This window comes from Solanum tuberosum, unplaced genomic scaffold (genome assembly GCF_000226075.1).
Source record: "Solanum tuberosum cultivar DM 1-3 516 R44 unplaced genomic scaffold, SolTub_3.0 scf00058, whole genome shotgun sequence".
Lineage (NCBI taxonomy): Eukaryota > Viridiplantae > Streptophyta > Magnoliopsida > Solanales > Solanaceae > Solanum > Solanum tuberosum.
In genome coordinates, this window is record NW_006238982.1 from 1,897,152 (window position 1) to 1,910,471 (window position 13,320).

The 13,320-nt window shown below is 35.8% G+C and overlaps 1 protein-coding gene across 1 annotated transcript; it reads left to right on the forward strand.

Annotated features, from left to right (window-relative positions):
- The first annotated feature begins 9,724 nt into the window (after positions 1 to 9,724).
- On the forward strand, positions 9,725 to 12,869 carry LOC107060072 (uncharacterized). The gene is made up of 4 exons (XM_015307411.1): positions 9,725 to 10,189; positions 10,358 to 10,703; positions 10,848 to 11,060; positions 12,823 to 12,869. Exons 1-4 carry the CDS (start codon positions 9,725 to 9,727, stop codon positions 12,867 to 12,869), a joined length of 1,071 nt encoding a protein of 356 aa, XP_015162897.1.
- Positions 12,870 to 13,320: the final 451 nt, after the last annotated feature.

The following is a 13,320-nucleotide window of genomic DNA, read 5'->3' on the forward strand; positions in this document are numbered from 1 at the left end:
CTTTTGAATAGTTCATATATTTTTTACGAGGTTAAGAAATTGTCACTTGAATAAATGTGAATAATTTATAAGGAATTAACTCTCCCATTTCACATATACTTACAACTTAGGAATGTTCGTGTAGATTATTTAAGGAGAGTTATAAGATGTTGTCATTTGCATTAAATAAAAAGGAATGATATCCATAATCCCCCTACCCCCACTAATGCAAAGATAAAGAATAAGAACAATTTCAGGGTAAAAAAAAGGAATGTGTACTTAAGTATCAATATCTTTTGATTTGAATTGACACGTAGTGAAATGAGGCAACAAAAAATATCCATTAAGTGAAGTACTCTTGAACTATATTGTCATGACCCGAGCCTACACCCTGGATGTGGCCGACACTTAAGAAACATTGTTGGTCCCAAAGCGAACCCTCATCCTGGCTGACTACAAGCGGAAGACTAACTCAAGCATACAAAGCTTAAAACATAATAGAATTTATTGAACTCAATTACAAAATCTTTAACTCAAAAGATTAACTCTGAATAAAATAATATATTCAACTCGCTAGAAATAGGCAACTCAAGTCTTTAAAATATTTAACAAGATAAATGAAACATACTTCTCAAACTCTATTGTCTATCTATGAAGCCTTTAAATGACAAAGATGGAAATCGGTACAAGAGCCACGACATTTTGCATTTTGACAAAATTGAAAGTACAATTGGAAACCTCTGGAAGCAAGTAGGCTCACCATAGTTAACTCGAATGCAAGTGGTATCAACGAAGCTTTTGTTGATGACCCTGAATACCTGTATCTGCATCATAAAATGATGCAGGCCAAATGGCTTCTGTACATGGAATGTACGAGCATGTAAGGGGAATTCTAATGCATAAACATAAGCTTGAACTGATGGAAAAGAAACATAGTTCAACTCAACTCAGAGAAAATAGGGCTCGACTCAATGATAAAATTTTCAACTTAGTAAAATAGGGCTCAGCTCAATAATAAGATATTCGACTCAGTTAAATAAGGCTCAACTCAATAATACGATACTCGACTCTGGATACTCAAGAAATAAGCAACAATAAAATATGTAATATATGGAAAGCTTTCAAAACAACCGATCACAACTCAATGTATTGAAAAATACAATAATAACTCAGTTTGTATATAAAATACAATATAACTCTGTGTGGGAGGTTCTCTAACCGACAACATCACTATGAGCTATATGATGATACAGCGTCTCGCCCATGCTACCAGAACTGTCCTATACTTTGCCAGGGTATAGGATCTACTTAGTAAGTGGATCCACTAGTCTATGCTCAAAATCAGTAAGGAGTCATCTAAAAAGTATGACTCTTTCGACCCACGTTGGCTACATGGTTTATAGGGGCTATGAATTATATGAACTCTCCCCCATATCGATGTTCAATACTCCTCCCAAAATATAACTAGCTCATATGTTTAAAAACATAAATCTTTCTCTGGTTTGACATTATTACTCAAAAAAATTTCTCTTAAAAGAGGGGGTACTCAAAGCTACTCAAAAGCTCTTTTGGAAATCTCAGTTTCCTCATATTTTAAATGTGAAAACATTTACTCTTGAGAATACTTAGTTCCCATATATTCATTTTGGAAAAAGAACTCAACTCTACTCTTTCTCAAACTCAGCAGCTCAAGTCTTAAAACAAGTTTAGAAAAATTTGTAAAAGACTTCTCAAAACAGGGTTCATATCGAATTATGGACGCGAATGACTCAATTCGAGGTTTTCAATAACCATACATATAAATCAATATTCGAAACTCAACAAATCAGAACGCAAGAACTTCAGTGAGACTACTCATTTCAAGAATGCTTAAGTTAGAGGGTTCATGCGGAATTATAGGCATGAACAACTCAACTCAAGGACTTCATGGGTAACATGTAGTAGTTCCATGATAAGGAATATAATCTCAAAAGGGTTAGGAGCTTAATACTTAAGACTTAGATCTTGAAGATACTACTCCTCTCAAAGATACTCAACTTGTTGAGTTCATACGGAATTTATGGACATGAACGATTCAACTCAAGGGTCTACCTAACAATATGGAACTCGTGTATACGACTCTTCTCATTTTCATACTTACTTCCTCAAAACTTAGCTTAAATCGATAGTGATCTAAAAGGATTCACAATTGAACTCAAAGACTTTCTTGAACTCTACTCTTAAATTTGAATTATGGATTCAAAAGTTATTATTCATGATAAGAAGGATCTAGTGATAATAATATAGACTCATGAATACATTCTCATATTCACTTGCTTGAGTCTTGAAAGAAGTCATTTAAAATTGTAGAAGACTCCTCAAAAAGACTCAAAGGGACTTTCTCATAACGTTCGAAAAAACTCTCAAGACTTAACTCTTTAACTCTACCTTAATTTGAATTATGAATTCAAGGTTATCATTCATGTTATGAATGATTTTTAGGTGTTTAGAAGTAGTTTAGAGTAGTTATAATCAAAAGAGAGTTAAGGTACTCTTTAAAGGGACTTAAATGACACAATCGATGGAAAATGAGTGGGGCAGGTGACCCTGGCGCATTGCGGGCGCCAACCCCTAAACTTCAGAGGCACTATCTTGGCATGCCACGCCAGCCCTGCTGGCACATCTGTGGTGCGTCGCGCCACCATTCCCCAGACAATTTCGATGAATTTTTCTTCTTGTTTTCTGACCTTAATTCGACTAGAATCAAATGATTTCTTCCCTAATCACTTAGAATCAAATAGTCAATGTATGTACACACTAATCCACTCAAAACAACCCTCAAATCACTAAGTTTCGTCTCAAGAATTTATCAAAAACCCAACATAACAAGATTTAGAATGAATTTCAAGAACACTTATCAAGAACTCAATATATACAAACTTATGTATGAAATTTGAAAAAGGAACTCATGTTTGACGTGTGGGTGAACGAACCCAACACTATGACAACTTACATACCTCTTAGGGATCAAACCCTTGGAGAAACGATCCTCGATTAGCAAAAAAACTCCCAGAATGCCTTGACTTTTCTCCTTTTCTCCTCTTCTCGAACTCTTCTCAAAACCGTAAGAGTATATTGGTTTTGGAAAATTGAACCAAATCAGTTTAGACCCCTAATTAATTACTAAAACGAATTAACCTGATTGGGTAAGGAAAAGACCAAAACACCCCTCTTAAATTCGGGTAAATTTCCTTAATTGAACAGCGTGACTTCAAACAGTCATATCTCCCTCGAAGAAAACTCGGTGGCCTTGGGAAAAGGATTCCAAGACCTTTCATTTGATATCTTATGGGACACCTAACTCATCATGTACTGAAAGTTATGGTCGTTTGAAGTTGACCTAAAACTTAAAGGAACTTGGGAATGACTTTAATGAATTCCCTTTAGTTCTTCTTTGAACTCAAGATGCTATATCTAGTGACCTTAACACTCAAGAAATTTTAAATTCCTTGGTAAAATCCTACTCACAATGAAGGATAGTTTGAGTCTTAGTTCAAAAGAAATCTGGGTTGTTACATATATGGGACATGAAGTAATTTTGAACAAGATAGACATAGGTTGAGACCCCCAAAACACATAGCATATGCTTGATTTTATGCAAACTCCGCAATACCAAGAAAGTGATTTTTATGGTCATGCACACACGATTGATCTCATGAGTGCTCTTGAAAGATGTCCCAAGTCTGTCAGAAAAGGCGACCACGCCTTTACACTCACATAGGTGATTCCATCAAGTCTATCCCAAATATACCACCTTAAGTCTATGGAATTGTAAAGAGCAAAATAAGCTTAACCTTATAAAATACTATTGTACGTCATAGGGATAAAAAATGTAATATATATTAAGAACTTATACGTAATTCTAGGCATAATATGGTTCGAAACAAAAAAAATTGACCGAATAAAAAAAAAATAATTTCAATTACAATTTTTCAATTTGTTCGGTCTATTTCAATTTTGAATCCTATAAGTTCAGTTATTTGGTTCGATTTTCGATTTTAGCTATTTTAAATTGGTTAACCAACAAACTAAAATTGTTTATATACTTATAGGTTGTCTTATTTAGTTACTCACTTATTCTCTAGTAGAGGCTTAATTTTCCTAGCCCAAATATTAAACTTCCCAATTTGCTCGACCCAATTGACTAATTCCCAAATGTGAGATACTAAAATCCCTAAACTCTCGATAGTTGACACTCGATAGTGGACAACAAAATATAACTCACATGTCATCAACTTTCACCGTCTCACTGTCGCAGGCTACATCTTATCTCTCATAGTCGTTGGCTCGTCGCGCCATTGACCATCGACTTCTCAAATTGCAACTCACTTCTCGAGTCTCACTCAATAGTTAACACTCACCATGTAGCTTCATATTAATTTATCTTATTTTCTATTATTCTTCTCTTTTGTTCTTGGAGTAGTTTTTCCTATTTGATCAAGGCTTATTATTTATGCACTTTGGAGATGTAGGTGCAAAATATACTTTGAGTGATAGTTGAAGATTTGATGAGTGGTAGATTTGCACTCATTTAAGGTACATTTATCTCAATATTTAGCGTTCTGAATACCTGATTTTTTCCTATTCTGATAAAATGTTGATTATTTGCAGTTATGAAGGCAATTGGACAAGACAAGGATTTATGTTGGAAACAATGAACAAAAATGCAAAAAGAAGTGCAAACTATACATTGTTGATCGCTTAACGAGAAGGGCAGATCACCAATTGAGCACGACCTCACGCAAAATGACAGTGCATAATATTTGTGTCTATCAAGTCAGGTCGGCAGACTACAGTAGATAAGGTGATGCACCGAATGAGAAAGGCGCCCTTGATGAAAATCACCCAAAGCGATAGTGTGAAAAGTAAAGATCACTCAATTGCATGGAGCACAATCTAAAACAAAGTGGACCATGGCCTACCTGAAAGCCGAACTGCAATCTCGAATCATCCACAAGTTTCCCGCCTCATCTCTATGTCCTCTGAATTCCATGATACTATCAACATCATAAAGTACGCGTTACTACAAGAACAATGATACCAATATTGGTATAGTGTAACTCAGGCTTAAATTGGGTAAAACATAGGCATGTTGAACTTGTTAATGAAATTACAAAATTAAACCTTTTACTAGGACCCTAATATCACAAGTAACTTGTGCCCAAAAGGTGAGCACAATCCACTCAAAAACCCAAACAAAATAGTCCCACAAGTGCAGAAGTCAAGAATCACCATTAAAGGGAAAAGAAAGGTTTAGGGGACAAGATTTACCTTATTTAAGATCCCTCCCCAACTCAATCCCAATGACCTGAATGTGAATCTCCGATAATTCCCAACAATATGCACTAAAAATGAGCTCAAACGAAGCTCTATAGAACAAGAGATTGAATTCAGAATGTTGGACAATGAACTAATTTCGGGATTTAACTTCCAATGATGGCACCTGATATGGTGCCCATACTACTAAAATGGCAGGCCTACACTAGAAGCCTACTAAAGCAGATCCCTGATCACTTAAGTGGCCACCGCCTAAGCTAATCCATATCCACTAAAGCGATAAACCCTTAGCTGGCAGGCCTCGCTTAAGTGACACATTTTCCGCTAAAGCGGCTACAGCTTAAGCGGTGCCAGAGCTGCATGAGCAATTGCCCCAACATAGTGCTCTAGCTAAATTAATTAAGTTCTAATAAACTCTACTTTGGTGATCGGGATTGGTTTGAAAACTAGTGCATGAAAATAAAATATGCCACCCCCACGAAAATTGAACAATGAACTAATTTTGAGATTTAACTACCAATGATGGCAACTGATGCAGCGCCCCTACCACTAAAGAGGCAAGGCTCACACTAGAAGCTTGTTAAGACGGATCCCTGACCGCTTAAGTGGCCACCGCCTAAGCTAATCCACGTCCTCTAAAGCGACAAACCCTTAGTTGGCTGGCCTCACTTAAGTGGCACCTTTTTCGTTAAAGCTACTACAGCTTAAGCGGTGCCAAAGCCGCATGAGCAACTGCACCAACATAGTGCTCCATCTGAATGAGCTAAGTTCCAATAAACTCTACTTGGGTGCTCGGGATTGGTTTGAAAAATAGTGCATGAAAATAAAATATGCCACCACTACTAAAATTGATATTCTGGACTCAATGGAAATGTCAAAACTTCCAAAGAAGGTCGTCTCAACAAAAAGTGAGTCCCACAACTTAGCTCATTTTTAAGCAAAAATCTACAAGATAGCTCAAAATAAGCCTGGAAGCCTCACAGCCCACACCAAAAGTCCTTTCAGACTAAACTTGACATTCTAGATCTAATAGAACCATCAGAATCGCATTACAAGGTCGTTCACATAAAATTTTGATTGGAGTCAATCGTTCAAACTTTAAAAGATACAAAATAGGAAACTTACACCACAAGATTAAACTGAACTGTCTGATGATTGGACCATTAGTCTCAACAAGTCATAAATGACTTGGGGTCACTATAAAAAAGCTCTTAACGCTGAATACATTAGATAACGAAGGATATGACTTGAAAAGTCATTAAATATATGCTAATAAATAAGGGATTGCAATTTAAACGAGTATACCTAAGTTTACAAATAGTCTTATAATAGAAAACAGACTGGATTGACTATATTGAATGAATTTCCACCATTATAGACCTTTGAAGGTCTATAATCATCATGACGTGGTACATTCAGATTCTAGTGTCTTAATTTAAGAGTATATATAATTGAATAATATACTATAATTAATGGCCCTTAAAATAAGTCTTATTGCAATTTGTTTGTCTCATCAACATTTGATTCCTCAAACACATGTCTCTTAAAGTTGTGATATGTGTTTGATTTGTAAATACAATCATCTCATTGAAACAAAATTAATTAACAATGGTCACCAGGAACCAAAAACCCAAAAGCTCTAAGCTTTTCAAGGGAGATTACAAAGGAAGAAGAATCTTCAATGTGGCTATTATGGACCTTCCAAATGTGATTATGGTAGAAATTTTATCATGATCGTCAATCAAATCCGTTTTTCGATGTAAGACTGTTTGGAAACTTTCGTATCATCTTTTAACTTCCTACCCTTTATTTGTTAACATGTATCACACAACATCACCTAATTTTCCCTAATTATGGTTTCGAATAGTCATTCCAACCCTTGGCTTCTAGAACTCAAAGAAAATTATGATTATTATTCTTTCTCAAGTAACAGAGTTATTGAGTTGAGGACTAATTAGCACCTCCCTACGATGGAATCGGACAATGTATTTAATTGTTTCACACAATGGGTTCGTTTGTTTGTTGAATAGTCATTTAGTAGCTTACATAAACAATCCTCTTTTGGGTGAGTATTTCATAAGTACATCTCCATTTACATTATCTATAGGTTCACTCCAACGGCTAGCTAACAGCTAGTTAGACTTTCATTAATTACTAAATATTAAGTAGGTGTAAGACATAATATTAGAAAAAAAAAACTAACATTATCTAACGGCTAGTTAGACTTCAATAATTACTTTTAATTAATGACTCTGCCTAGTTACTTGTGGAAATTAGAGTAACCCCTATAGTCATTTTAGCTTGAAATAAATTTCCACAATCTTGGAGCACACTATATATGAAAGTCCATCCATTCCATAAGACCAAAACCCCAAAAACTAGCTAGCTTCCTTTTGATCAAACTAACTAACAGCCATAGACGCCAAAAGCTTTGAGATTTTCATGGGACATTGCAAAGGATAATGTATATCTCATGTCACAAGGATTATAGACCTTCCAATGTTGATTATGGTCGAAATTCTTTCATGATTGTCAATCAAGTCCATTTTATATTTTAAGATTGTTTGTAACTTTGGTATCATCTTTTAACTTCTGATCCGTTGTTTGTTAACATGTATCACATGTTAAAAAATAAATGGTCGGAAGTTAAAAAAAAATTACCAGATTTTAGAGACAGTTTTACAACATAAAATAGACTTGATTGCCAATCTTGAAAGAATTTCGATCATAATCACCATTGGAAGGTCCATAATACTCGTGACATGAGAGATGTTTTATCCTTTCCAATGTCCTTGAAAATCTCAAAGCTTTTGGCGTCCATGGTTGTCAGTTAGTTTGAACAAAAAGGAAGCTAGCTAGTTTTTGGGGTTTTGGTCTTACGGAATGGATGGACTTTTATATATAGTGTCCTCTATCGTGATGTGTACATTCAGATTCGACGCTTAATCCAGGAGAGAGTGATATATATAACGTTAATTGAATAAGGGATGATACTTAATAGCCCTTAAAATAAGTGGTTATTGTGATTTGTATACATCCGAATCAACATCTAATTCCTCAAACACATGTCTCTCCATGTTGTGATATGTGTTTCATTTATAAATAAACTCATCTCACTGAATCATTATTAATTAATCATGAACTCCATGAACCATTAATAAAAAAAAATCTCTAAGATTTTTGAGGGAGATTGTAAAGGAAGAAGAATCTCAGATATAACCATTATGGAACTTCCAAAATGTGATTATGACTAAAAAAATTATCATCAATCGAGCCAATTTTTTGATGTAAGACTCTTTGCAAGCTCTGGAATAATCTATTAACGTCCGACCCTTTATTTTCTAAGATGTATCACAATAAATCCCCTAATTTTCCCAACATCTTTCTTTTCAATGGACACCCGAACCCTTCGCTTCTGGAACTCAAACTAAATTATGATTATCATTTTTTCCCTAGTAGTAGACTCATCAATTTGATCCCTAAATTTTACATCTGTCCAATGGCATTGAACATGTCTTTAATCGTTTTGTGTAATAGGTTCATTTGTTTGTTGTGGTCATTGTGTTTACATCAATAATCCCTTTTTGGGTGAATATTGTTTGGACAAGTACTATAATATTGATATAGGACAAGAATTAAAAATAATATCTAAATTATCACAAATATTGTGTCCTGGCTAGACACTGCCTTGAAAGCAATTACACCCAGTCTCCGATGCAAATAGTTAAGGCCGGTCAATCCCCAAGGTTCCACAACTCTTTCAAATACATGCACTTATGGTTAGAATTTTGGATTTGCACAATACAATTGTCGAGAGTATGACAATAGAAATGATCACTATTTGAGATAATAAGAGAATTGGTGAAACAGAGTGTTTCAATAGAAAAAAGGACTTGTTAGAGGAGGGAAAGTATTCAGGTTCTTTGATTGCATGATAGACCATCCAAACTTTCTTACTTTAGTTGAAGGAGCATGGAAAAGTGCTGGTACAGGGACTGCAATGATGAAACTGTGGCAGCAGTTGAAAAAAGTTCAAGTTGCTCTCAAAGAGTTGAACAAAAAAGAATATTGAAACTATGAGATCAAGATCCAAAGCTCCAGATCAGAGTTGGTCCAACTACAAGCAAAGATAAGACAACTTGGCTGTCCAGTATCTATATTTGATGAAGAAACAAGACTGAAACAACAACGGGAGACGTGGCATTTAGTGGAGGAAAGTATTTTGCGGCAAAAATCTAGGATCACCTGGCTGAAAACAGGAGATTTAAATTCAAAATACTTCTTTGCCTGCATGAAGAATAGAACAACCCAGAACATGATTTGAAGCTTGGTTACAGAGGATGGAACTATTGTGGACAGCAAATAGGAAGTGAAAAATGAGATGTTGGGTTCTTTAGTCGGAACCCTACCAAGTATTGATGAGACGATCATGCGAAGTGGACCTGTCCTCAGCAAACAACATCAGTTACCCCTCATTAGGCCTCTCACTAGAAAAGAAATACTAGATGTTGTGATGTCCATAGATGACCACAAGGCCCCAGGAATAGATGAATTCAATGTGTTGTTTTATAAAAAGACATGGGCTATCATTGGAGAGGATGTCATAGAGGCAGTACTTGAATTTTTTCAACAAAATACAATGCATCCGCTGGTTAATTATGCCACTGTCACTCTAATTCCAAAGGTCAAACATCCTTCCACAGTTAAAGAATTTCGCCTTATATCATGCTGCACAGTGGTATACAAAATCATATCGAAAGTACTCACATCAAGACTTCAACCAGTGATGGAAATGTTAATTGATCCCACACAAGTTGCATTTGTGCCCGGAAGACTTATATCTGACAATATAGTGTTGAGTCATGAGATAGTGAAGGGTTATGGGAGGAAAAATGTATCGCCATGATGTATGTTGAAAGTCCACATGATGAAGGCATACGATTCGATAGAGTGGGATTTTATGAAGCAAGTCCTTGTAAGTCTTGATTTTCCTGAAGTCTTCATAGGATGGATCATGTATTGTATGACCTCTGTGGCCTACACAATCTTAATAAATAAACAGCCAACTGAACCATTTTCTGCCAAGAAAAGACTAAGGCAAGGTGACCCAATATCACCTTACCTATTTGTTCTAGCAATGGAATATTTATGTCGTCTTATGAAGCAGTTGAAGCAAGATAAGCTCTATAAGTATCATCCAAGGTGTGGACAGCTACAAATAGTGCAACTTGGCTTCACAGATGATCTCCTCTTATTTAGCAGGAGAGACCTGGCCTCAGTTCAAAGATTATTTTCCAAACTACAACAGTTTTCAAGTGCGTCTGGGTTGCAAGCAAATTTACAAAAACCATCCATCTATTTTGGAGGGGTGAAGCCAGAAATACAAAAGCAAATCCTAGAGCTCCTTGGTATGGAAAAAAGAGAGTTGCCATTTAGGTACTTAGGGGTGCCACTAAGTACTAAAAGGATATCCTTGGTCCAAAGTCAACCACTATTAGAACGAGTGTTGAGCAAAGTGACATCCTGGACAACAAAGTTGCTTTCGTATGCAGGTAGAGTACAACTGTTGAAGAGTGTTCTGCTAACTGTACAAATATACTGGTCCCAAATTTTTCAATTGCCAAAGAAAGTGGTGGAACAAATAGAGAGGATTTGCCGAACATTTTTGTGGACAGGATCCATGAATTTATCCAAGAAAGCGTTAATAGCTTGGGATAGAATGTGTATGCCCATGAGTGCCGGAGGATTGAATCTTCTAAATATAGGTATGTGGAATAAATCTACATTATGTAAGTTGTTATGGAACCTGTGTAACAAAAAAGATAAATTGTGGGTTCGATGGGTTCATGTTGGCTACATGGTTTATGGGGGCTGTGAGTTATATGAACTCTCCCCCATATCGGTGCTCAATACTACTCCCAAAATATAACTAGCTCATATGTTTAAAAGCATAACTCTTTCTCTAGTTTGAGATTATTACTCAAAAAAATTTCTCTTAAAAGAGAGGGTACTCAAAGCTGCTCAAAAACTCTTTTGGAAATCTCAGTTTCCTCATATTTTAAATATGAAAACATTTAATCTTGGTAATACTTAGTTCCCATATATTCATTTTGGAAAAAGAACTCAACTCAGCTCTTTCCCAAACTCAGCTGCTCAAGTCTTAAAACAAGTTTAGAAAATTTGCAAAAGACTTCTCAAAATAGGGTTCATGCCGAATTATGGACGCGAACGACTCAATTCGAGGTTTTCAATAACCATACATAAAACTCAATACTCGAAACTCAACTAATCATAACGCAAGAACTTCAGTTAGACTACTCATTTCAAGAATGCTTAAGTTAGAGGGTTCATGCGGAATTATGGACATGAACAACTCAACTCAAGGAGTTCATGTGTAACATTTAATAGTTCCATGATTAGGAATATAATCTCAAAAGGGTTAGGAGCTCAATACTCAAGACTTAGATCTTGAAGATACTACTCCTTTCAAAGATACTCAAGTTGTTCATGAGGAATTTATGGACATGAACGATTTGACTCAAGGGTCTACCTAACAATATAGAACTCATGTATATGAGTCTTCTCATTCTCATACTTACTTCCTCAAAACTTAGCTCAAATCAATAGTTAATCTCAAAGGATTCACAATTGAACTCAAAGACTTTCTTGAACTCTACTCATAAATTTGAATTATGGATTCAAGAGTTATGATTCATGATAAGAAGGATCTAGTGATAATAATGTAGACTCATGAATACATTCTCATATTCACTTGCTTGAGTCTTGAAAGAAGTCATTTAAAATTGTAGAAGACTCCTCAAAAAGACTCGAAGAGACTTTCTCATAATGTTCGAAAAAACTCTCAAGACTTAACTCTTTAACTCTACCTTGAATTTGAATTATGAATTCAAGGTTATCATTCATGTTATGAATGATTTTTAGGTGTTTAGAAGTAGTTTAGAGTAGTTATAATCAAAAGAGAGTTAAGGTACTCTTTAAAGGGACTCAAACGACACAATCGATGGAAAATGAGTGGGGCAGACGACCCTGGCGCATTGCGGGAGCCAGCCTCTAAACTTTAGAGGCACTATCTTGGCATGCCACGCCAGCCCTGCTGGCACATCTGTGGCGCGTCGCGCCACCATTCCCCCAGACAATTTCGATGAATTTTTCTTTTCATTTTCTGACCTTAATTCAACTAGAATCAAATGATTTCTTCCCTAATCACTTAGAATCGAATAGTCAACGTATGTACACACTAATCCACTCAAAACAACCCTCAAATCACTAAGTTTCATCTCAAGAATTCATCAAAAACCCAACATAACAAGATTTAGAATGAATTTCAAGAACACTTATCAAGAACTCAATATATACAAACTTATGTATGAAATTCGAAAAAGGAACTCATGTTTGACGTGTGGGTGAACGAACCCAACACTATGACAACTTACATACCTCAAACTGAATATTGAGATAAATGTACCTAATTTTTTCCTATTCTGATATAATATTGTTGAGTTGCAGTTATGAAGGCAATTGGACAAGACATGGATTTATGTTGGAAACAATGAACAAAAATGCAAAAAGAAATGCAAACTATACATTGTTGATCGCTTAATGAGAAGGGCAGATCACCAATTGAGAACGACCTCACTCAAAATAACAGTGCATAACATTTGTTTCTATCAAGTCAGGTCAGCAGACTTCACTAAAGAAGGCGATGCTCCGTATGAGAAAGGTGGTCTTGATGAACATCGCCCAAATCGATAGTGTGAAAAGTAAAGATTGCATGCTCGAAAGGCGAACCAAGGTGGTACTCAGTGATTCACCAAACGTGAAAGGCTAACTCAATCAGGTTCGCCAACTAAGGTTCAAACACTTGAAGTTTAGAGTATCAAAAGGTGAGCTGAGGAAAGAGAGGTGATTCACCGAACGAGTTCGGTGAGCTCGACTAATGTTATCGAGTTAGTCGCATGATGGATTTTGGGCCAAATTTTGGGAAAGTATAAATAGGCCAAAGGG

Bases quoted from the DNA above. Each gene is read 5' to 3' on its own strand.
- LOC107060072 (XM_015307411.1), top strand. From the start codon at position 9,725: ATGCGAAGTGGACCTGTCCTCAGCAAACAACATCAGTTACCCCTCATT. The intron at 10,190-10,357 runs GTATCGCCATGA...ATAAATAAACAG, and splicing joins AGGGTTATGGGAGGAAAAAT to CCAACTGAACCATTTTCTGC. The intron at 10,704-10,847 runs GTATGGAAAAAA...TTTCGTATGCAG, and splicing joins GCAAATCCTAGAGCTCCTTG to GTAGAGTACAACTGTTGAAG.